This window comes from Limanda limanda, chromosome 23 (genome assembly GCF_963576545.1).
Source record: "Limanda limanda chromosome 23, fLimLim1.1, whole genome shotgun sequence".
Classification (NCBI taxonomy): Eukaryota; Metazoa; Chordata; class Actinopteri; order Pleuronectiformes; family Pleuronectidae; genus Limanda; species Limanda limanda.
Genome location: NC_083658.1, coordinates 582,501 through 607,500, shown reverse-complemented (window position 1 = coordinate 607,500; position 25,000 = coordinate 582,501). Strand labels below are relative to the sequence as shown.

The 25,000-nt window shown below is 48.5% G+C and overlaps 1 protein-coding gene across 1 annotated transcript in view; it reads left to right on the top strand.

The window, feature by feature from the left end:
• Positions 1 to 25,000, top strand: part of agap1 (ArfGAP with GTPase domain, ankyrin repeat and PH domain 1) — a 101,776-nt gene that overhangs the window by 21,613 nt on the left and 55,163 nt on the right. Inside the window, exons 3-7 of the mRNA XM_061066905.1 lie at positions 17,280 to 17,338; positions 17,489 to 17,576; positions 21,345 to 21,430; positions 21,821 to 21,962; positions 22,359 to 22,493. Coding sequence (XP_060922888.1) covers positions 17,280 to 17,338; positions 17,489 to 17,576; positions 21,345 to 21,430; positions 21,821 to 21,962; positions 22,359 to 22,493 — 510 coding nt within the window. The remainder of the gene's footprint in view (positions 1 to 17,279; positions 17,339 to 17,488; positions 17,577 to 21,344; positions 21,431 to 21,820; positions 21,963 to 22,358; positions 22,494 to 25,000) is intronic.

Below are 25,000 nucleotides of genomic sequence, written 5' to 3'. Positions count from 1 at the left end.
AGACCGGAGGAGTCCCGGTGCTGAGACCCGGAGCTGAGACCGGAGGAGTCCCGGTGCTAAGTCCCGGTGCTGAGACCGGAGCTGTCAGCCGGACCCCGGGCCGACGAGACCCGGTGCTGAGGACTCTCTGCCCGCCGGAGGAGCGATCCTCCCCGGTACGGAGGCTGCTGGACCCGGGCTCCAGCGGAGGAGCCGCCGGTTCGATTCCGCTGGGACCAACACGGAATGTGTTTCCTGCGTCAAAGAGCTGTTTGCACATCTGGATGAGACGGAAGTCCATGTTTGGTGTTGTGCTGTTTAAAGTGTTTTCAACGGGAGGGCAGCTTCTTCAGGAGCAGGGTTGAAGGTGGTCTTCATCAGACCCCTTCAGGTGTGGACCTGCTGCAGGAGCATGTACCTTCTGGACAGCAGCGTCTCGGACAGGATGGACCGGGGCACGCCGCAGAGGAAGACCGTCTACCGCATCTCCCTCACCCTGGTGAAGAGGGAGAGTCTGGACCACGAGGACGGAGAGCAGGACCCCCGGCCGGCGGAGAACCCCAAGGCGGGCGCCTTCCGGAGGGAGGGCTCGGTGGAGGTCCAGCGCGGAGGTCTGCTGGAGCAGCTGAAGGAGGTGGAGGACGAGAACGAAGACTTGTCCTCGTCTCACAGACACATGAGGAACTTCAGGACGTTCAGCACGGGGCAGCTGGAGCTGGGGAGGCTGAAGATGTCCAGGAAGCAGAGAGAGCTGAAGGAGAAGACCACCAGCCCGTTAGCAGAGCAGAGCAGGGAGACCCCCGGGAGCAGGGAGACCCCCGGGAGCAGGGAGACCCCCGGGAGCAGGGAGACCCCCGGGAGCAGCTCGCCTCAGAGGCCGGAGGACCCTCCACCCGAGAGCCGGCGGCAGGAAGCCGAGGATCCAGAGCAGACCTCCTCTGAAGCTCCTCAACCAGAAGCTGCTCTGGAGGACGCTCAGCAGAGGAAGAGGCTCCTGAAGGCAAAGAGCGTGGAGGAGAGGAGCTGTGGCGCCGCTCTGAACGGCGAGGGGACGATGTCTCACTCCAGGACCAACGGGACCCCAGGTACAGTCACGTCTCCTGAGACCCCCCCCCCGAAGAGACCCCCGGGTCTCCTGCGGCGCAGCTTCAGCTTCCGGCACTGGACGGGCGGCGAGCTGCTGCGGCTGCGGGCGCTCTCCAGAGACAAACACCACAGCAGCTCCGGCTGCATCGAGCGTGACCCCGGGCCGGAGGGCGGCGAGGGGCCCCCCGGGCCGGAGGGTGGCGAGGGGACCCCCGGGCCGGAGGGCGGCGAGGGGACCCCCGAGGCCGCCGCCGTGCCGCCACCTCCTCGCCATAAGGACCTCACCAGAGAGAAGAGCAGGACCCTGGAGGTCGGCGCCGTCCTGAACAAGACGGACTCCATGAGCGAGCTGAGCCGCTGGGAGCGAGCTCGCGGCAGCAAGAACCGAACGCTGGACAACAGCGACCTGCAGCGCCTGGCGGCCGAGAAGGACGCGTCGGGAGGCGGGTTCCTGCGCGGAGGAGGCGGGCGCTCCAGTGACAGGCGCCTGGTTCGCTTCTTCAGCGGGATCTTCTCCAGGAGGGACGGGGGGGCCACCTCCACCCCGGTGGGAAGCCCGGGCGCCAACCGGTCCCTGCGGCGCAGCAGGAGGGCGGGGCTGTCCCAGTCCAGCACGGAGAGCGTGACCGGAGGAGGAAGCACCGACGGTAAAACCTCTGATCTCTGTCTGTGTTCGTCTGTCAGGAGGGTTTAACCGTTTCCTTCACAGGAGGAAACACCGAGTGGTTTTGGTTTTGGTCTGAATGTGTAACTCCCTTATGGCTCAGTCCGGTCCCTGGTCCTCACTGTGGGTTCAGTTCCTCCGGTGGTTTCACCTTCAGACACGTGGTCGTTTCCTCCTCTAATGACCTTCTGACCCCTGAGACAAGTCCTGGTCCGGGTCCTGAGAGGAGTCCTGGTCCTGGTCCAGGTCCTGGTCCAGGTCCAGGTCCAGGTCTGGGTCCCGGAGCCTCAGCTTCCTTCTTCAAACACTCAGAAACATAACGTGATTTTAAACTGAGTGGATTCACACAGAGAGTTTGTCAAGGTTGAAACAGCAGGGCCCAAGGAGCAGTGTGTGTGTCTGTGTGTGTGTCTGTGTGTGTCTGTCAGTGTGTGTCTGTGTGAGTCTGTCAGTGTGAGTCTGTGTGTGTGAGTCTGTGTTTGTTTTGGACAGCAGGGTGATGTTTGGTTGTGTCAGTGACGACCACACGCTGCTGTTTGTCTTTCATTACCCTGAGAATGAAAAGGATTCAGTTCTTCTCTGACAGCGACGAGTGAGAAGTGAACTGAGTCTGTTCATCAGTCTGTTCATGAGTCTGTTCATCAGTCTGTTCATGAGTCTGTTCATCAGTCTGTTCATCAGTCTGTTCATCAGTCTGTTCATCAGTCTGTTCATCAGTCTGTTCATCAGTCTGTTCATCAGTCTGTTCATCAGTCTGTTCATGAGTCTGTTCATCAGTCTGTTCATGAGTCTGTTCATCAGTCTGTTCATCAGTCTGTTCATGAGTCTGTTGAACCTCCTGAGACACAAAGCTAACCCTAACCCAGCGACAGGGAAACGTTCTGAAAGAGGAAAGAGCAGCGAGGAGGAAACATGAGGTAGAAGCAGAAGTTTGAGTCTGAAGACCAGGACATTTTTGTATCTTTATCGTCTGGTCATGTGGCTGCAGCAGCTTCAGTGAGGTGTGCAGCACACACAGACACACACACACACACACACACACACACACACACACACACACACACACACACACACACACACACACACACACACACACACACACACACACATATGTACAGCAACACAAACAACACACCCTCAGCATCCTCTTTCCATCCAGAGGGCACGAATGGAAAACATGACGAGAGAGGAAGTGGATCTGTTCAGACAGAGGGACACACAGACAGAGGGAGGGACAGAGGGACAGATAGAAAGACAGAGGGATGGATGGACAGATAGAAAGACAGAGGGACAGATAGAAAGACAGAGGGATGGATGGACAGATAGAAAGACAGAGGGACAGATAGAAAGACAGAGGGATGGATGGACAGATAGAAAGACAGAGGGACAGATAGAAAGACAGAGGGAGGGACAGACAGATAGAAAGACAGAGGGACAGATAGAAAGACAGAGGGATGGACAGACAGATGTGCTTTCCTGTCACTTCTCTCTCCACCAGCCTCCCTCCAGATGTTTGCAGCAGCAGTTTCACACGTTGTCACCTCTGCAGCTAATCAAGTTCATTCATCCTGCTGTGTCTTGTGTGTGTGTGTGTGTCTGTGTTTGTGTGTGTCTGTGTTTGTGTGTGCGTCTGTGTGTGTGTGTGTGTGTGTGTGTGTGTGTATGTGTGTCTGTGTTTGTGTGTGCGTCTGTGTGTGTGTGCAGAAACGACACATTTAGGATCTTGTGAAACTCTGCAGTGAAAGTGTTTCTCTGGATCTGGTGAAACTGGAGCCTGATGTTTGTGGATGGTTTACACTTCAGACGCTGGTTCATTCTGTGGTTTATAGAAGAAGGAGTCGTCTGCACGTCTGTAGCCCCGCCCCCCCAGATGTGCAGGTGACAGGAAGTAGTTCAACCAGTGACATCACCTGGAGGTTCAGCTTCCTGCTCTGAGAACATCAGGTTTTCAGTCCCAGTTGGTGAAGAGAATCTTTATCTTTTGTCCTCAGGCAGGTTCCTGATCCCGGAGGTCGACTTACAGGTTTAACTGTCCTGTCGGGGGGGTTGTGGGTGGAGGTGTGTGGTTGTGGGGGGGGGGGGGTTGATCTTCCACATTGTTAGGATTCCTGAGTGCTGGTCAGAGAGGCAGTAGAAGGATCCTCCAGTGAGCTGCCACATGACGTCCTGTGACAGGTCCAGAGCTGTGGAGAGAACCTGTGTGTGTGCTGGTGGTTTATTAAACTAACATTAAGTTTATTAAACTAACATTAAGTTTATTAAACAAACATTAAGTCTTTAAAACTCTGCTTCAAGCTGCAGGAGATGAACTATAGAAGAGCTCGTTAAAGAGAAATGATTTCAGTGTAGAGATGTTCTGAAAACCTCCAGGTGGGACATGGGATCTATGAAGCTGATTCATGATGTTCTCTTCCTCAAATCACTTCTTCTTCTTCTTCTTCTTCTTCTTCTTCTTCTTCTTCTTCTTCTGTGCCGATAGTTCTTCTCTGTGTCAGTGCGCGTGTCTGATATTAATATCCTGGCAGCTACTGTTCCGTGTTTTTATTTGAACTCGAGACAAACGTCGTAACATTGAAAAAGCAACAAATCATTTGATGGAGAATTTATTCATCAGATCAATGGATGAAGAGAATAATGTGGTTTTATTCAGAAGATCCTCAGACACACAAACAAACACACACACGTCAACCAACCACACCCATTCACCCTGACCTCACTGTGTCTTCATGGAGTGTGTGTGTGTGTGTGTGTGTGTTGGTCTGTGTGTCTGTGTGTGAGTGTGTGTGTGTGTGTGTGTGTGTCTCAGCGAGCGGCCACAGGGAGTAAATGTCAGGGAATGTGTGTGTGGAGGGTGTGTGTGTGTTTTAAGGGCGGACGATCTGTATATGCGTGTGTGACCTATATCCACAGCCATGCAGAAGTAATGTGCACGACATGTGTGTCAGAAGGCGCTCACACACACACACACACATAGATACACACACACACACACACACACGCACGGTTGCCAATTACTTGTTTGAGGTTTGCATCAGTTTATCCTCTCGACTCTGAGAAAACACTCCTTCTCTATCTCACTCTCTCACACACACACACACACACACTCTCTCTAACACACACACACACACACACACACTCACACACACACACACACACACACACACACACACACACACACACACACTCTCATCAAATACCTTGACTTGCAGCTCTGTTGCTCCTGCAGATGAAGCGCTGGTTGAATCTTTTGATCTTCTCTCTTTATACATAAACTAGTTCTGCTCACACAGTGCTTCACTATCTCTGTGAGGACCCTCACTGCTTCAACTCACTCTGCTGTTTACCCTCAAAGGGACGAGTGGACAACGTGTCCTCACGTGTCCTCACGTGTCCTCACGTGTGTCCTCACGTGTCCCCACAGAGACAGCAGAGCAAGTGGACACACAGCCTCAGATACTTGAGTCTCCAGGACAAAAGATATAATAGGGAGAAAATCCTATTAGAGAAATGCTGCCGGGAGAAAAGAGATGGAGGGATGACGGAGAGGCGACCCTCCTCCTCCTCCTCCTCCTCCTCCTCCTCCTCCTCCTTCTCCTCCTCCTCCTCCTCCATGTTTACCTACTTTTGTTTCCTCAGACTCGCCTTCCTTCTCCTCCTCTTTCCTCAGTGCTTTTTATTTCTTTTCTGTTGCTTCTCCTCCTCCTCCTCCTCCTCCTCCTCCTCCTCCTCCTCCTCCTCCTCCTCCTCCTCCTCCTCTTCCTCCATCTCATCTGGATTCCTCTCCTCATCTTCCCTTCATCCTTATGATTTATGTATGCATCCTTGCTGTTTCCCTTCCCTCTCTTTGCTGTCTCATCCCTTTCTTCCTACTTTACCTTCCTCCTCTCCTTGGTTCCCCCTCTTCCCAACACGACCCAGTAGGAGCATTGATATAAACAAATGAATATAACTTAAGCAGCTTTATACTCATCAAACCATCAATTGATTTTGAAATGATTATTTAATCATCAAACTAGTCTGCGATTGATTTCAGTTAGCACGTAGCATTTAGCTAGCAGGTGCAGACGCTAACGTAACAGAACAGAGTTGAGGACAAAGTGATGAAGATCTGTGGAGTTTGGTCTCCAGGTCAGAGGTCAGGAGCTGAGGATTCTGGGACATCTCAACTGGGCCAAGGACGGTACTGGTTCTGTAAGAGTCCGACTGGGACTCGGTCTCTATTCCTGTCCGTCCACCTTCAATGGTGTGTGTGTGTGTGTGTGTGTTTTGCACACTGAGCAGCAGTGTGTTAAATCCAGCAGACCACAGTGTGAATGTGAACCACAGGCTGGAAGCAGCTGACTGAGGAAGAGGAGGAACAGGAGCTGAGGAAGAGGAGGAACAGGAGCTGAGGAAGAGGAGCTGAGGAAGAGGAGGGAACAGGAGCTGAGGAAGAGGAGGCAACAGGAGCTGAGGAAGAGGAGGAACAGGAGCTGAGGAACAGGAGGAACAGGAGCTGAGGAACAGGAGCTGAGGAGGAACAGGAGCTGAGGAAGAGGAGGAACAGGAGCTGAGGAAGAGGAGGAACAGGAGCTGAGGAGGAACAGGAGCTGAGGAAGAGGAGGAACAGGAGCTGAGGAAGAGGAGGAACAGGAGCTGAGGAAGAGGAGGAACAGGAGCTGAGGAGGAACAGGAGCTGAGGAAGAGGAGGAACAGGAGCTGAGGAAGAGGAGGAACAGGAGCTGAGGAAGAGGAGGGAACAGGAGCTGAGGAAGAGAAGGGAACAGGAGCTGAGGAAGAGGAGGAACAGGAGCTGAGGAACAGGAGCTGAGGAAGAGGAGGAACAGGAGCTGAGGAAGAGGAGGAACAGGAGCTGAGGAGGAACAGGAGCTGAGGAAGAGGAGGAACAGGAGCTGAGGAAGAGGAGCTGAGGAAGAGGAGCTGAGGAAGAGGAGTGAGATGAAATGTGAGAAGAGAACAAATGAGTTTGAAGGAATTCTCCAGATTGAGTTTCACATCTGAAGATCAGAAGAACCGAATGAGCTGATCATGATTCTGACTCGGTGGCGTTGGCTTGTCGGGTGTGGGCGTGTCCGAGCGGTGCCGCCACATTCGTCCCGTTTCCCAGTCTCCTCCACTCCATGCCCCGCCCCCCTGCCCCCCCGCCTATAGGCGCTCGATGCTCATTAGCCGACGGCCGTGTCACCCCCGTGCCAGAGGTCGTCCTGGGGTGAGAGAGCATGTGTGGGAGGTCTGTGTGCGTCCTCACCCTCCTCCTCCCCCATCCCCTGCCCCCCCCCCGTTCCTCCTCACTTCCTCCTCCTCCTCCTCCGTGTGTGTGTGTGTCTGTGTGTGTGTGTGTGTGGGGGGGGTTTCAGGGACGTGCTCCCTTATTTGAACAAGCCGTTGGAAGCAGTGAAGTATCACCACTAAGCCTTTCTGCTTCAGAGACGACCTCTCTGTAACATGACAGTGTGTGTGTCTGTGTGTGTGTGTGTAGTGTGTAGTGTGTGTTTGACTCGACTTGTGAGGACACAACACGAGGCCACGCCCACATTAAAACATTTCACTTTTCAACTCGTCCCTGTTGCTGCTGGTCTCTGTTGAAGACACAACTCGTCCTCGTCTCAGTGACTCTTCTGCTCTAACGTGACGCTACACAACATCTACACACAGTTGTGTTTCCACCTGTGTGTCATGGCTTCACCTGTCCGTCATACTTAGGACACGTGAGTCATCCCTCGTGTTTAGGGCCCTGAGTGTTTTGTAGTAAGTCAGTTACAACACAGACGTATGCTAACTATGTGTGTGTGTGTGTGTGTGTGTTTGTGTGTTTGTTGTCCTGGTTACGTGTTAGCTGTACATCCTGTAATCCACTGCTGGCTGAGCGGTGTCACAACTCTCTGCCCCCCCGCCGCTTTAAGCTCTTACATAAGGATCAAATCCATCGCAGGGCGGACGACAAGGACACCGACTGATGCAACTCACACAGACACACACACACACACACACACACACACACACACACACAGACACACACTCTGAACCCTTTGATACCCAGGATCCACCAAAGCAGCAGAGTGTCACTGAGTTTAGATTTTAAAATGCACAGATTTCTGGTGCAGGACGGCTTTAACACATGATGTAAGCAGGCTGAAACACACACACACACACACAGACACACACACACACACACACACTGTCATGTAGCTGTCCTCCTCCTCCTCCTCCTCTTCATCATGTTTCCAAGCAGAAGCGGATGTTAGAAGAACAAAGGGAGCTGTAATCAGAGAGGAAGCAGAGAGAAGCTTCATGTGAAGATGCTAATAAACCTGAAATTAACCTGAACTACACTCTGTGTGTGTCTGTGTGTGTGCGTGTGTCTGTGTGTGTGTGTGTGTGTGTGTGTGCGTGTGTAACAAACTAAACACTGCCACATGTGTCCTCAGCTTCTAAATTAACCCTTAAAACTGCTGCTGCCTCAGTTTTCATTTCTATGATGATGTTACTTCTCATTATCGATCGTTCTACAGATTATTTTCTGGATGCATCGATTGTGTGACGTCTAAAACAAGGACATGTAAGATGATAGAGGTGCTGATGATACATTTGTTAATAACATATTTTTATTCTCTGGGTCCTGATAGAAGGATCATTGTTGTCCAGGGACTTCAGACACAGTCAATCTGAATTTAAAGATGTATTAATGTGGAGTTCCCTTCAGATCGTTTTCAGTGTGAACGTATTTAATCAAGTCTCTTTTCATCTGAGGCTGAAATCTGGTTATTCTTCTAAATGATGATTTATTGACGTTTAGAAGTGTGTGATACGGCACACACACACACACACACACACAATAAGACCATCAGACATGTAGTTGTGCTGCACTACTCCTAGTGTGTGTCTGTGTGTGTGTAGATGATGAACCAGTCAGGAGCTGGTGCTGTGATGGTGCTTTTATTTGATTTGGGTGAGAGCTGCTGGCAGGCTGCCGACACACCACCACTGTGTGTGTGTGTCTGTGTGTGTGTGTGTGTGTGTGGTGGGGGGAGGGTTGTGTGCGACTGATTAAAAGGCTGATATTTAGGTCAGTGTGTGTCCTTGTGTTGGTGGTGTGATGTGTGAGTCTGCAGGGACGAGTTATTACAAACAACCCCCACGTGTTGATGAGCTGTATCGATGACGGGTCCTGATCCTCGTTAACGGCTCTTCTCGTGTTTCTGTTTCTCGTCTGAAGTTTCATTGGTTCATTTCTTTTAGCTCCGCCCTCGCTGACGTCTTCCATCTTCCTCATTGTTCAGTGTCTCACACACAAACGTCCTCTTTCTCTCACACCTGCAGCTCAGACGGGAGGAGAGATATTCACACGTTCAGTTGGACAGAACTGAGAAAGTTTCCCTCGTGTTTCTGTCGCTCTCCCTCGCCCGTGCTCTCCCTCTCTCTCTCTTCTCTGGCGTGTCGGGGTCGAGCGGCGCCGGGTCACGTGTCGACCTCCGGGAGGCCTCCTGTTGTAATTGCCCCTCTCGCTCTGGATGTGTGCATGTGTGTGTTCATTCAGCTCCACAACGCGTGTGATGTGAATACTAAGCAGCCGGTCAGGCCCAGACGCACATCGCCCTCCGGGGTCAGAGGTCGACGCCATCGACTCCATCTCGCCTCCTGCAGAACGGAAACGTGACCCTGAAGTCAGTCGGTGGAGTCGAAGCGACAGGAAGTTCCAGAGAAAGAGAGTGGAGTTGTTGAAGTGCATGATGGGAGTTGAGGGCGGTCCCATCAGAACCACACGTCTCACTAACGAGGTTCTGTTCACCACCTGATCACATCGGCCAATCACAGCACAGCGCCTTTGTCTCTGCTGGTGCACGGTTGGTCGCCTGCCGTCCTCTTCCTGCCTCCACTTCCTCAGGCTTTAATCAGATTCTGTGTGTGTGTGTGTCTGTGTGTGTGTGTGTGTCTGTGTGAAGAGTGAACACACACACATCTGGAGGAAATACCCACAATACCAGAGGATCAGATTTTTTAATAAAACCCCTCAGTCATCAATCAGAGATATGAGGAAACCATCTTTGTCTCACCTCCTCTTTCTATCTCTCCTTCCTTATTACCTTTCATTCTTCCATCCCTTATCCTCCCTTACTCCCCTTAATATCTATATTCTCATTTTTATCCCTCCTCTCCTAACTCCCAACCCCCTTTCTCACTTCCTTTCTCTACCCTCTTTACCTTCTTTCCTTCCCAGAGCGAACCTCTCTCTTCTCCTCTCTCTCTCCTCTCTCTCTCCTCTCTCCTCTCTCCTCTCTCCTCTCTCCTCTCTCCTCTCTCCTCTCTCCTCTCTCTCCTCTCTCCTCTCTCTCTCCTCTCTCCTCTCTCCTCTCTCCTCTCTCCTCTCTCCTCTCTCCTCTCTCCTCTCTCCTCTCTCCTCTCTCCTCTCTCCTCTCTCCTCTCTCCTCTCTCCTCTCTCCTCTCTCCTCTCTCCTCTCTCCTCTCTCTCTCTCCTCTCTCTCTCTCCTCTCTCTCTCCTCTCTCCTCTCTCCTCTCTCTCCTCTCTCCTCTCTCCTCTCTCTCTCCTCTCTCCTCTCTCCTCTCTCCTCTCTCCTCTCTCCTCTCTCCTCTCTCTCCTCTCTCTCTCCTCTCTCTCTCCTCTCTCTCTCCTCTCTCTCCCCTCTCTCTCTTCTCTCTCTCCCCTCTCTCTCTTCTCTCCCCTCTCCAGACGATGCTGTTTTCAGTAGATTACTGACTGTGTGTTTGTGTGTGTGTGAATTTGTGTGTGACCACAGTGTAGTTATTTTAAACACAACACTCACTCACTTCTGCTTTGTTCCATAAACAAACTGTAAACATGAGGAATAACTGTGTGTGTGTGTCTGTGTGTGTGTGTGTGTGTGTGTGTCGTTAACCCGTCAAACAGGTTTAATTACAAAGTAAAACAACAGAAATCAATAAAATTATAATAAATATAAGTTAACCCCTAATATTATTTGTTCTTGGGCATTTTTAATCGTTGTCAGCACTAACTGGAGTTTAATTTATATAATAACACAAAAAAGGTTATTAGTTTTATTATTATTCACTTCACACAATAAAAACTGCTCCTGGGAAAAACTGTATTTACTAAATGTGCACAGAATAGAGAAGATCTGTTGTCATGTGTGACTGATGAGGCAGCGCCGCTCTGATTCGTCACACACACACACACACACACACACACACACACACACACACACACACACACACACACACACACACCACCTCGCCCCGAGGGGTTGATCCGCCACGCTTTAGCCATGATCCCACAGAGAGTGTGTGTGTGTATGTGTTCAGACAATAGTGTCACTGCAGCTGTCTGAGTGTGTGTGTTCTTACCAAAGATCATCCATTTAAACCTGCCAGCCTGCATCACCCCGGGCTGTGTGTGTGTCTGTGTGTATTTAAGTGTGTGTGTTTGGGGGGGGGGGGTTGTCACAGACGACGTTTTCTTCTCATTTAGCAGAAAAGTCTCGAGCTGATGGAAAAAACTGATTTTCTTCTATTTCTCTAACAAAGACACAACTGACTGTTGCTATTTAACATATTTAGTTAAGTTCAGCTCCTTCTGGTTGTGTTAACGTTGTTGTTGTTGGTTTAGAACCTGGATCGTGGACGTTGTGCGACACTGACCAGTCGCAGGGTTTTACCAGATGTGGGGTCTTTGCCCTGTGACCTTCATTAACCCTGTCCCGGCTCCAGGGGGCGCTGAGCTGCAGCCAGTAGCGTGTTTTCTACTCTATGATCCAGTGGAAGTGAACCACTCACAACAGGAAGCTGCTTGTTGTCAGGATGTTGTCAACATGTCCGACGCCAGATATTCACTCTGTGTCCCGTGGGCTGATTGACAGACGAGTGAACAACCTGTCGTTAAGACCCGACGAGTCGAGCGGGCGATGAGTCACATTCCTGAGCTGTCACACGTGGAGGAGGAGTCACGTCAGCTGTTCCTCCATCACATCATCAAAGACCTGTGTGTTTAAAACATGGAGGTTTGTCATTGTGTGTTTTCTTTGAGTTGTGTGACTCAGAACAGACATGTTGGTCTTGTTCACCTCCTCTTAAGGAAGAACCAGTTCCCTGACTCTGACTCCTCCTCCTGGATTCCCAGCATGCCTCGGGACACGTGCCGGTGTTGTGGTGCGGCGGTGGAACGCTGACGTCATGGTGAAGTCGCCGGGACTCGTTGAGCAGCAGGCTGGATGAGTGTGTGGTCATGTGACACGTGTGTGAAGCGTCACCTGTCCTGGTCCCCATGTGAACGACGACCTCTGACCTCTGACCTCCACAGTTCAACACACGTTAACACACTGAGGGTTTCATGTGTTTATTTTCAAGTGTCAACGTCCTTGAACCCTAAACACGCAGCATGATGATTGGCAGATGGCCGTGCAGGCTCCGCCCCCTGCAGGCCGCCTGCCGGGCAGAGTTCTGGTGCCAGCCTCTCGATGCCGGGCTCCGGGCCAGAGGAAACCAATCAGGTCCACACCCCCCCGCAGGGTGTTGGTGTGTGTTTGTGGTAATTACCAGCAGCTCGCCAGCGAACCGGAGCGTCTGATTGGCTGCTCACAGGCCTCAGTCCTTCAGAGGTCGACTCAACGCAGCTGCTTTCTATTATTCACCTTCAGCTTTATGATCCTCAGGGAAGTTAAACACTCGGCTGCTGATTTTCTTTTCACACCTTTTGACGACTTGTACAAACACAAAGATTCTAATGACGGAAATTAGTCTTTTACAGCGAGAAAGAAAATAACGTTAGAGCCTCGAGTAAATCCATTAAATCACTAATGAGGCAAAAACAACCAAACTTCTGTTTCCTGCTTCGTCAGTTTGAGAATTCACGTCACCGAAGAAATGTCATCTGCCAAATTAACAGTTTATTGACGTAATAAACATCTGGAATAAAAACCACAACTCATCCAAGTAATAAAACATTATAATATAAAACACACGTCCGAATGTTTCCAGTTAAAATAATAAATCAGGACTTACTTCTCACTTAATTTACATGTGATGTGATTATATCTTTACAGTTTTAATTTGTATACAGAAATCAAATTTATTTCTTTATTTTCCTCGTCAATTATATTTACTGCACAGAAACATTGAATTTTGCCTTTTTGAATTTGAATGATTCCATCTGAGGCTCCGATGTGGTTTAAAAAATAAATCTCAGTCGTGTTGTGACTCAGAAAAGAAGAATTTAACCACAAGAAAAGAGGCGTGGCTGTGTTTGGTCATGTGATCCACAGTGTAAACACAGATTCAGTCCAACAGGATTTGAACGTGAAGGTTTGTTGATGTTTGGTCGAGTGATGTCATCGACGACCTGAATCAATACCTTGTTTATTCTTTATCTTTTTCTCTTCCTCCACTTTCTTCTGAATCATTCTGAAGATATTTTAGTTTTTTAATACGTAAATATTCAGTTTCATTTTATTTTGAAAGAACAGGAGCCGTCTCATCAACCTGAGAACTTTCAGAATAAAAGTCCACATGTTTAAAACATGAGTATTTTAATATTCTACACGTTTGAAGCAGGAGACGGAACTGTTGACGTTTTAAATCCCAACGAGGAAATGAAACTTTCATTTGCATCCTTTCATCTTCTTTCATCCCTCACTTCCCCTTCTCTCCTTTCCCCACATTCCTGTTCCTCCTGTGTCCTTTACCCACAATGCTCTGCTGCAGCAACACGCGGTTTCTCGTGGCGTTTCAGGGTTTGAACCTGATGGAACTTGAACGCAGCCTCCAGCTCAGACCTCGTTAGATCAGGTTGTGGGTCCTTGTTGTCGTGTGTGTGTGTGTGTGTCTGTGTGTGCGTCTGCGTGTCGTCCAGCTGCCTTCACATAAACACACACTCTTTGTGCGTCCACAGAAGAACACAAACATGTCAGTGAAGTATTTGGACGCTGTTGTAACAGGAGGATGAGGACAGGGGGCGTTTGATTTAATCACCAACACGTCTTCAGGTTCAGGGCAGTTTAAAGATTATATTATATCTTTTGGTTTCTGAGGTTGTGTAAAGTTGTGAGTCAGTTTAACATATTGAATTGTGTCTTCGTGGAAACGGAGGCTGACGAACACAGAACAAGTTCCTGGTTCCTCTGAGGAAGAACCAAAGAGACGCTTTACTTTGAAGGCCTCCTCCTCCTCCTCCTCCTCTTGTCTTCCTCTCCTCCCGAGTTCTCTGCGTTGGCACCGGGGGGATGAAATGATGGAGGGATGGATGGAGGAGTGTTTTCACTCCCATGACGCTCGCTCTCATTTCCATGTTTTTTGTCCCCGAGCGAAGAAGAAGTGGAAGAGTTCCTCTTCTCCATCTTCTACCATCTGTTCCTGTTCTCCTCCCTGCCCTGGATTCCTCTCTCTCTTTATTCTTCCTCTCCATCACTCTCTCTCTCTCTCGTCATCTGTTGCTAGTGGTTCTCGGGTGAATCTTCTTCTTTCCTGCCTCCACGATGTAAAGTCGTGTCTTTGACGTCCTGGTTTGTGATCCCCTCCATCTTCCTGTCGTCCTCCTCCTCCGTCAGAATAAAGACAACAACACGAGCACTGTGTGTGTGTGTGTGTGTGTGTGTGTGTGTGTGTGTGTGTGTGTGTGTGTGAGTGTGTGTGTGTGTGTGTGTGAGTGTGTGTTCAGACGTGTTCACCACATGTTCCCAGATGTGTTCTTGTCTCCGGTGCTGACTCGTCACAGTTTGGTCCAATCAGCGTTTCTGTGTTTGTCTCTTTTCATCCCGACGCTCAGTAAATCGCTGACTCAGCTTCACGTTGGAGCTGCAGCAACACGCGTGTTTCATTTGAAGTGATGATCTGAACTCACACGTCACGTGACCGTTCACACACTGGTCACGTGACGTAAACAGGAAGTAGATCGTCTTCTCTGCAGGTTACTATAGCAACAGGGATGAGTTTTAAAATGAAAACGTAGATAAAACGATTAATTTAACGACGATATTGACGATTCTGTTTCCTGCGAGTAAAGGAACCGCCCTTCAAACCTGAATCACCAGTTTGGTTAAACCGTCGACCAGCGGCCGGTGCCAGGGGCTCGGACTGGGAACCAGCTCATAGGGAAACCGGAGGGGCCCTGGAAACAGGAAGCAGCTGGATCAACATCCTGCCTGGCAGAGAGGGGGGGGCCGGCCCCCGACAACAGGCCCACGTTTGTAAAAACCTCAACAATGTTCCCCTGTGTGGGTCGGCCGGCCAATAGGGACGCTCCTCTGGATGCTCTCCAGACAGATACCAACACACACACACACACTCACACACACACACACACACACAGACACACTCAGACACACTCACACTCACACTCACACATGTATTTATGGTAGAAAACAGCAACAAACCCGTTGTATTTTTACTCTGTATCCTAGCAACAGACACATCTGCCAGTTTTTGTATTTTCAATGTGATCAGATGTGACTCAAACGTCACAGGTTCGATTCCCGGCCTTGTGTCTAACTCTATATGTCTCTGAGACAGTCCCAGTCAGAAGATGGAGGAGCTGTAGGTTCTAGTGGGTCAATGGGAAGTGGAGCAGCTTCTTCTTCTGGCCTCAGGCTTCACCAGAAGGGTTTTGTTTCTCCAGTTATGTTTCACTTGTCCTCAATATATTTCAATGAACCAGTTTAGTCACTGAACAGAGAAAGAGCAGAAACGTTCTAGTCACTGGAAGTTGATTTACTCTTAGAGTCTTCGTCTTCTACGTGTCCGGCTCCTCTTCTTCATCCTGAGATGTTTGAGTTCTTCCAGTTTCTCGTCACGTGTTAGAAACCTCGTCCACTCGCTCTCTGGGAAGCTTCCACACATCGTCCTGCTGATTCCTCACATGGACTCACTCTGATATTTGTTCCTCACATATAGAACATGTGAGGAACACGTGAGGAACACGTGTGTGGTTCCCTTCAGGACGATGCACCAGGATGATGCAGATAAAAGGAGAACTCAGTGTCTTCTGTCAGGTGGCTCAAGGCTTTTAGCTCTTCCCTCCTCTCTCTCTACCCCCCCCCCCCCGGCTGACACAGATTGCTGCTGATGAATTAGTAACCAGCGGCGGAGGGCTCTGAGTGGAGGTGGCCCACTGGCCTACTTACAGCCGGGTCAGGGTGGGACGGACGTGAGATGTTCACTGGTCCTGGATCAGACTCGTCTCAGAGGCTGCGTCTGATTGGCCGAGGAGTCGCTGGGTCCGAGTGGTCGTTAGAACATTCAGAGGATGTTTCTGACTTGATGGTGTCTCTGTGTGTGTCTGTGTGTGTCTCAATAACACACACTTTGATGGTCTGAACCAAAGCTGACAGTAACTGTGTGTGTGTGTGTGGGAGGAAGATCACCCCCCCCCTCCTTTCCCATGACCTCTCTGCTCTGGATCTTAAAACAAACACACACTCAGAAGGTTTCCTCCTTCATGATGTTTGTAACCTCGTCTGAAGAGTTTCCATGAAGCAGATTATTAAACCTGTGATCATGATCCTGAGAATCTGTCAATCAACTGAGGAGACGTGTTGTCATGACAACTTGCATTGTGCATCACAAGTTGTCAACTTCCGATCTGCAGTTGTGTCTTCATCAGTCTTCATGAAACCTGAAGATTATTCTTTTTGAAACCATAAACCATCGTCTTCCTGCTTTGTTCATCTCTTCCTCATCAACCTCATCCCTCGTGTCCTCCTCTTCCTCCTACTCCTCCTCTTCCTCCTCTTCCTCTTCTTCCTCCTCTTCCTCCTCTTCCTCTTCTTCCTCCTCTTCCTCCTCTTCCTCCTCTTCCTCCTCCTTGTCTGTTTCCTGCTCCTGGTCCTCCTCTTCCTCCTCTTCCTCTTCCTCCTCTTCTACCTCCTCTTCCTCCTCCTTGTCTGTTTCCTGCTCCTCTTCCTCTTCTTCCTCCTCTTCCTCCTCCTTGTCTGTTTCCTGCTCCTGGTCCTCCTCTTCCTCCTCTTCCTTCTCTTCCTCTTCTTCCTCCTCTTCCTCCTCCTTGTCTGTTACCTGCTCCTGGTCCTCTTCTTCCTCCTCTTCCTCCTCTTCCTTCTCTTCCTCTTCTTCCTCCTCTTCCTCATCTTCCACCTCTTCCTCTTCTTCCTCCTCTTCCTCCTCCTTGTCTGTTTCCTGCTCCTGGTCCTCCTCTTCCTCCTCTTCCTCCTCTTCCTTCTCTTCCTCTTCTTCCTCCTCTTCCTCCTCCTTGTCTGTTACCTGCTCCTGGTCCTCTTCTTCCTCCTCTTCCTTCTCTTCCTCTTCTTCCTCCTCTTCCTCATCTTCCACCTCTTCCTCTTCTTCCTCCTCTTCCTCCTCCTGGTCTGTTTCCTGCTCCTGGTCCTCCTCTTCCTCCTCTTCCTCCTCACAGTCTACTCTCTAGTCGTGTCCGGTTGCATTGAGCAGGTTGATGTTTGTTGTTCCTGGTCCTCTTCTTCCTCCTCTTCCTCCTCTTTCTCCTCTTCCTCCTCCTCTTCCTCCTCTTCCTCCTCTTTCTCCCTCATGTTTGCTGTTGACCCACTGACCTCCTGTGAACTCTCAGCTGAAGGTTCTTGTCTCTGTGTTGCAGATGCGTTTGTGAACAGTCAGGAGTGGACGCTGAGTCGAGCCGTGCCCGAGCTGAAAGTGGTGAGTTCATCAGAGTCCGTCTCTAACATCTGGACACGTTCTAACATCTGGACACGTTCTAACATCTGGACACGTTCTAACATCTGGACACGTTCTAACATCTGCACACGTTCTAACTTCCACCGTTAACTGACTGCTGCTCCCCTGCAGGGCATTGTGGGTAATCTGGCCAGTGGGAAGTCTGCACTGGTGCACAGGTACCTGACGGGGACGTACGTCCAGGAGGAGTCGCCGGAAGGTAAGAACACTACCCTGTCCCCCCCCACTCTCTCTCCCTCCCTGTCCCCCCCCACTCTCTCTCTCTCCCATAAACAGATTTATTCTCCCGTCTCGTTTTAGGAGAGAAAAACAGATTACGTTACTTTCATAAAACTGTGGTAATAATAACCTGCGGCTGGATTCAAATAAGACGTGAGCAGCCTCAGTGTCCTCTGCACTTGACTGTGGCTCCTCCCCCAAACACACATGTGAGCAGCGGTAGTGGTGGGAATTGGCAAAAATGTGACGATTCAATAGTATTGCGATACTGCAAGTATTGTGATTCGATTCTGCGATTTATTGCGATTCATGTCCCCCATATTATTCAAAGGCATTACAAAAAATGAGGAAAATAAGACTGTTCACCTCACTTCAAATGTCACATTTAATTCTGTGAACAACATTGTCTTCTACACATTAAATGAAGTGTAAAAACTTTGTCACAGGACCTTTGTAATTATCTTCTGAATAGGAGACCTCTCACATGAACACTGAGCTCTCAGCACATAACTTACAATTATTTAAATGCAATACAGTAACATAAAGCAGACATAGAGTAACATAAACCTGAGAATAATCATATAAATAAGAGTAACCTAGAGCTTCAATCAAATTGAGAAAAATAAACAGATGGATGAATGTTAAATTCATTTGGGAATATTGTCATTTTTGTTCAGAAGAAGGAGTTGGTCAACATGCTCAGATGTTAAAGTTCCTCTGGAACGTTACTATATCTCCTGCAGTGGAGAACATCCTTTCCACGTACACACGAGGTATCTGTTAAACTCTGAAACTCTCCTCGTCATGCTTTGCCAGCCAGGGGCTGTTACATATATAATTGTAAAATATAAAATAAAAAAAATAAAAAAATTGCAATACTTTGTGCTCCAGTATCGATAGTATCACGGGCGCAAAATATCGCGATACTGAACAGAATCGATTTTTCCCCCACCAATAAGCAGCGGTGTAGAAAGGAAGAGACGTCACGCACCCCCCCCCCCGGACGTGTTGGAGACAAAGTGATGTTCCTGATGTTTGGTTTCCTACCTGCAGCTCAGGACCACTTGAATAAAACATAATATAATATTTTATAAAATACAAATATTAAGTTTGTCAGTTTATATCTTCTCACTGTAGGTTTGTACTATATCATACTCATACTGTACGTTACAGTCGCCTGCAGTGATGACCACGCTCCTCATGTAATATTCAAGCCCCGCCAGACATTCTGCCGTCCCCCCGGGCAAAGACCTGCTCCTTGTTCCTTTAATATTTCACCACCTGAGCTTCTCTTCTCCAGAGAAACATAAAGAACTGGAATGAATAAAATAAACCTGAGAAAACCAAAAAGGAAGAAAGATCCTAAATGTTGACAGATCAGCTGATTAATCTTCAGCTGTGTGGTTGCTCTCCTCACAGCGCCCCCTGGGGGTCAGAGTCACTGTTAGATGCTCCTCAGCTCAGAGCTAAACAACGGCTCAGAACCGTCTCTGATGTGAAGCCGTGGCTCCGCCCCTCGAGCAGGAAGTGGTGGTTCCACGCCAGAGGAATAAAAAACCCTCTTTGAACCGTTGCATAACCACGAGAAGCGAAAGGAGGAGAAGGGAAGAAAAGAGGAGAAGAAAGGAGGAGGGAAGCCGATGTGTTGTTTGGAAATTCCTCACATCTAAAAATATGCTCCAGCCCCGTTTCCCATGGCGACTGATTGGGAGGCGAGTCGATGGCGTCTCCAGCGGCGGCGCGACCACGAAGCCACAGACCAGAAGTATTCTGATCCTCGGGGGCGGAGCCAAAGGGCCGAAGGGAAACTCAGACATGAGCTGAGGAGAGAAAGTTCTTCTTCTGCTTCTCTGAGGATCAGGATCATAACATCAGATGATTAGTGACAGAAAACCATAAATCATCTCAGTCGATTATTAGATATTTCAGAGATGAATCTAGTTTCTTTCTTTTATCCAATAACAGGGAGAAGATGAGAAAGAGCTTAAAATAAACTTTATAATTTAATATAAAAGAGTTTGAGTGAACATGTCGTCCTGTGTGGTTTCTCTCTTCTCTGCTCAGGCAACTCTCCTCTCCTCCTCTTCCTCCTGTCCCTCCTCTTCCTCCTCTTCCTTCTCTCCTCTTCCTCCTCTCCTCTTCCTCCTCTCCTCTTCCTCCTCCTCTCCCTCCTCTCCTCTTCCTCCTCTTCCTCCTCTCCCTCCTCTTCCTCCTCTCCCTCCTCTTCTCTCTTCTCGCTCAGGCAACTCTCCTCTTCCTCCTCTCCTCCTCTTCCTCCTCTCCTCCTCTTCCTCCTCTCCTCCTCCTCTCCTCTTCCTCCTCTCCTCTTCCTCCTCTTCCTCCTCTCCTCCTCTTCCTCCTCTCCTCTCCCTCCTCTTCATCCTCTTCATCCTCTCCCTCCTCTTCATCCTCTCCTCCTCTTCATCCTCTTCCTCCTCCTCTCCCTCCTCTCCCCTCTCTCCCTCCTCTTCCTCCTCTCCCTCCTCTCCCTCCTCTTCCTCCTCTCCCTCCTCTCCCTCCTCTCCCTCCTCTCCATCTCCTCCTCTCCCTCCTCTCCATCTCCTCCTCTCCCTCCTCTCCCTACTCTTCCTCCTCTCCCTCCTCTCCTCTCCCTACTCTCCCTCCTCTCCCTCCTCCTCCTCTTCCTCCTCTCCCTCCTCTCCCTCCTCTTCCTCCTCTTCCTCCTCCTCCTCCTCTCCCTCCTCCTCCTCCTCTCCCTCCTCCTCCTCTTCCTCCTCTTCCTCTCTGGGGTCTTGATGAACTCTTGCTCTGGTGTTGGTTTGACTTCTCGTATTAACTTTGGCTGCATCTTGTTTTGTTGCTTTTTGTTTCCTCTCTTCTTTCTGGGCTGCTCTTTAAAACTAGCTGACGTGGACGCAGGTAACTATTCTCTCTCTCTCTCTCTCTTCCTCTTCCTCCTCCGTTCATCCCTCCCTCCATTAATCTTCTGGTTTTCACAGCAGCTCTTCGACGACAGGTCGGGTTCAGAGTTTCGTCTCCTCACAGAAAAACACGTTTCTTTATTAGTTCAGAAGTCTGAGTCTGACTTTTCATTCAAAGAATCACAGCTCAGTGTGTTACAGAATATTTTCATGAGAATATTAGTTTCATATATATATATATACACACACACACAGGGACACTTGATTGATTCAATTTGTATTTTAATGATTTCAAAACTTACAAATACTGAAAACACAAGTTAGAGACACAAGAATGAAATCGTTCTTCAGGAAATGAATGTGTACGTGTTTCATCATCGTACGATAAATAATAAAACCAGCTGATCCATAAGTTCCATCTCCTGGTGTCGTTGAGCTGAACCCTCGTCTTCCTCTTCGATGAAGATGAGTGAAGTGTAAACAAACGACCCTCGCGGCTCCTGAAGGTCGTTCTGAGTCTGAACCCGATCAACTGCTGACGCTGAACATTTAGCTCCGTCATTCATGTGTCGTAGTTTTATTTTGAAATGGTGATTCACTTCCTGTCATATCCTGCTGTCATCAACACATCATCGTCTGCGTAGAGAAGAATATTAACGTCTGTCGTCATGGTGATTCTCTGTAGTTTCACATCTTTCATCCTGATGAATCATTTTATTCCCTTTCAACGTGCTGATGATTTATTAGTATTAAGTTATTTTATGTCTTCATATTTAATCCTTCATGAATCAGTAAAGCTGTGATCGTCCTGTAGAGCCTCGACTCTTCTCCTGCGTCTCCTCTGACGTCTGCTGGTTTTCCCGCAGGAGGTCGTTTCAAGAAGGAGATCGTGGTCGACGGTCAGAGTCACCTGCTGCTGATCCGAGATGAAGGAGGCCCCCCCGAGCCTCAGGTGACATTCTGCAATCTGTCATTAAATACCAGTGATTCATATTTCATATATACACATTGTTTTATTTAAACAAATCAACCTTATTTTTTATCAAAAATGTTTATTTTAAAAACCTCCCCTGATTTATAATCCTTCAGTGAAATGATGATTTTCATTTTTTCTGTCTTTATTTAATGTTCGTGACAGAATGTGGGTCAAGGTTTTTTTTCTCAAACTGACCAAATGGATTTTTATAAAGTGAACGAGTCTAGACAGAAAACAGATGAATAATTCACCGGCTCTTCACTTCTCTGCCTCGTCTTCCTCGTCTTCCTCCTCTTCCTCGTCTTCCTCCTCTTCCTCTTCTGCTGAGTTGGTTGCTCATGAAGTTTTTGAATATCTTTTGTACAGTTTGCGTTGTGGGTCGATGCCGTGATCTTCGTCTTCAGTCTGGAGGACGAGATCAGCTTCCAGACGGTTTATCACTACTTCAGCCGCCTCGCCAGCTACAGGAACACCAGCGACCTGCCGCTGGTGCTGGTCGGCACGCAAGGTCCGACACACACACACACTCACACACACACACACACTCACACACACACACGCTCACACACACACAGAATAAGTACAGGAACACACACTGTCACTCACACACAGGGGACACTGGTTTTTCTACAGCTCTGCCACCATCTAGTGGTGTTATGTCATAATCACAGACTGAAACACTAGATATCCTGCATCAGCTCCCATCAACCAGCAGAGGGCGCCATAGTGTTACTTTCATCTGTTTCAGTATGAAACAGATACATTTAAATACATGTTTATTATTTTATTCAATAAAAACAAAATTCGAATGTTTGAGATGCTCGAGGAATCAAACCCCTGTGAAGCGAATCCCTGCGTGTAAAGCAGTGACTCATCGTTTCCTCTTCTCTCCTCCTGGTCTCAGACGCCATCAGCTCGGCGAACCCGCGAGTCATCGACGACGGCCGCGCCCGCAAACTCTCCAACGACCTGAAGCGCTGCACCTACTACGAGACCTGCGCCACCTACGGGCTGAACGTGGAGCGCGTCTTCCAGGACGGTAAGAGCCCGTGAACCTGCTCTGAGGTTAGGAGGCGTCCGGTCCTCTGGGAAGGTCACGCTGCCCCCCCGCTCGCTCGGCCATCAGCCATCAGCCACTCGCACGCTTTAATCACTCGTCAATTACAGACTCAATGGACCCGCTCGGCTATTTAGCTCCAACCGGACAGCAATTACATTTTATCATAGCGAGGGAGGGAGAGAGAGAGAGAGAGAGAGAGAGAGAGAGAGAGAGAGAGAGAGAGAGAGAGAGAGAGAGAGAGAGATGGAGAGAGAAAGGGAAGGAAGGAGGGAGGGAGAGGAAGAGGAGGAGGAGGAGGAAGGAGAGATGGGAGAGAGAGAGAGGGAGAAAGGGAAGGAAGGAGGGAGGAAGAGGAGGAGGAGGAGGAGGAGGAGGAGGAAGGAGAGATGGGAGAGAGAGAGAGGGAGAAAGGGAAGGAAGGAGGGAGGGAGGAGGAGGAGGAGGAAGGATACGAGTTGAGGAGGAAGGATAAGTTGAACGTGTCTGTCCTCAGATCCAGTCGCTGTCTGACCTTGAACTTGATTTAACCACCTGGATCTGCCAGTCGGGCGGAGTCAGGAGCGTTTAAACCATCATTTATCTTATATTTTATTTTATATTTTCTATATTAATATCTGGATTAAATCAGTTATAAAAATGTTTAATTCCATCGACGTGCGAAAGTTCTCTCCTCTAGTTTCACCTGGAATCAGTTTCAAGGTGATGAAGATAAATGATGATGACGAGCTCCTGTGTCCTGGACTACATGAGGTCAAAGGTCAACAGGAAGTAGTAGAGGCTGTGACCATCGTGGCTCTTGATTTGACGTGACTGTTGAGGTCAGAGGTCAACGGCAGATTGAAAAGTTACAAACACTGAACGTGCAGCTGGTTTTCTGACACATGCACCGAACGTGTTTGTCCTGAAGGGGGCAGCACAGGGGCAGGAAGCAGCTGTGAACCAATGTGACAGTTTGTGTAAATAATAGTCAATTAATCAACAACACTTTGCTTCCTCATTGACCCCCGATCCCCAAACAACCCCATCCTATTGGTCCAAACAGTCACATGTCCCACCCCGACCCCTTCACTGACCCTCAGATATCAGAACGCTCCTTCATCACAGTGTTTTACTGAACATACGTCAAAACCAAACCAAACATAAACATAAACCCAGTCCGTTACACTATTAGGCTGCAGCTATATGGTTTTATTGATTTCAAAATAGGGTACTCCTTAAACTTGAAAAAAATTAAATATGAAGCCATGGTTTAACTGCATTATAGGCTGAGTCCTTGTTTACCTGAAATGTGCACTTAATCATTTTATTTTGTTTTATTTTTTCAATAAAATAAAACATTTGCATAAAGCAAGCCAATCCACTTTTCCATGTTGATAAGAACATTAAAATGAAAAAAAAATTATGGAAAAATAAATAAATGAAGGGACATTTAGAATAGATAAAAATTTGCGATTTATCTAGATTAAATATTTTAATCGTTTGACAGCACTAGTAAATATCAGTGGAAACAGAGGAAGAGGAGTGTGTGTGTCTCTGTGTGTGTGTGTCTCTGTGTGTGTGTCTCTGTGTGTGTGTGTCTCTGTGTGTGTGTGTCTCTGTGTGTGTGTCTCTGTGTGTGTGTCTCTGTGTGTGTTTGGCAGCAGATCATAAACTCTCGGCCCAGGAGGAAACTTTCACACTAAACGCTGCCTTATTATCCTCTAATGATTCCACTGTGTGTGTGTCTGTGTGTGTGTGTCTTTGTGTGTGTCTGTGTGTGTTCTTCTCGTCGTCATTATCACAAATTAATCAGTTTTTTAATCATCCAGCAGAACGATGAGTTTAATGTTTTCTGTCGCCGCTTGAAACCCGACAGCAGCCTGCAGCTGTGTGTGTCTGTGTGTGTCTGTGTGTGTTTCTGATTGTGCGTCTTCATTTATTTATGTCTCGTTATTATTAGTGTAGATGTGTTTGTGTTTGAGCATTAAAAAATATATTTCTCCTCCAGTACAACACTTACTGTTGTATATGAATATTTAATATTCACTCATATTGATCAATTAATACAAATTCATATTTATTGAGCGATTTAAAGAATTCAGCTCCAACATCTGTAAGAAATTAATAATCTGAGAATCAACTTCCTGCTGTTTCTATTTAATTAATTCATGTTTATTCTCCACGAGGGTTAGAAAATAACAAACTATTTTTAATTTAAGAAGTGATTTCATGTTTAATAAACCCTCACACTGATTGTGTGTGTGTGTGTGTGTGTGTGTGTGTGTGTGTGTGTGTGTGCGTGTGTGTGTGTGTGTGTGTGTGTGTGTGTGTGTCTGTGAGACATGTAATTAGTTGAATGGGAAGTGAAGCCTCGTCCAGTCGGGGGGGAGTGACCTCTGTGTGGGGGGGTGGGGGGGCTGTGCTCCCTCGTCCATCAGAGCACTAATTTAATTAGCCTAATTACACTGACACGACCCCCCCCACACACACACACTTTCTCCTCTTGT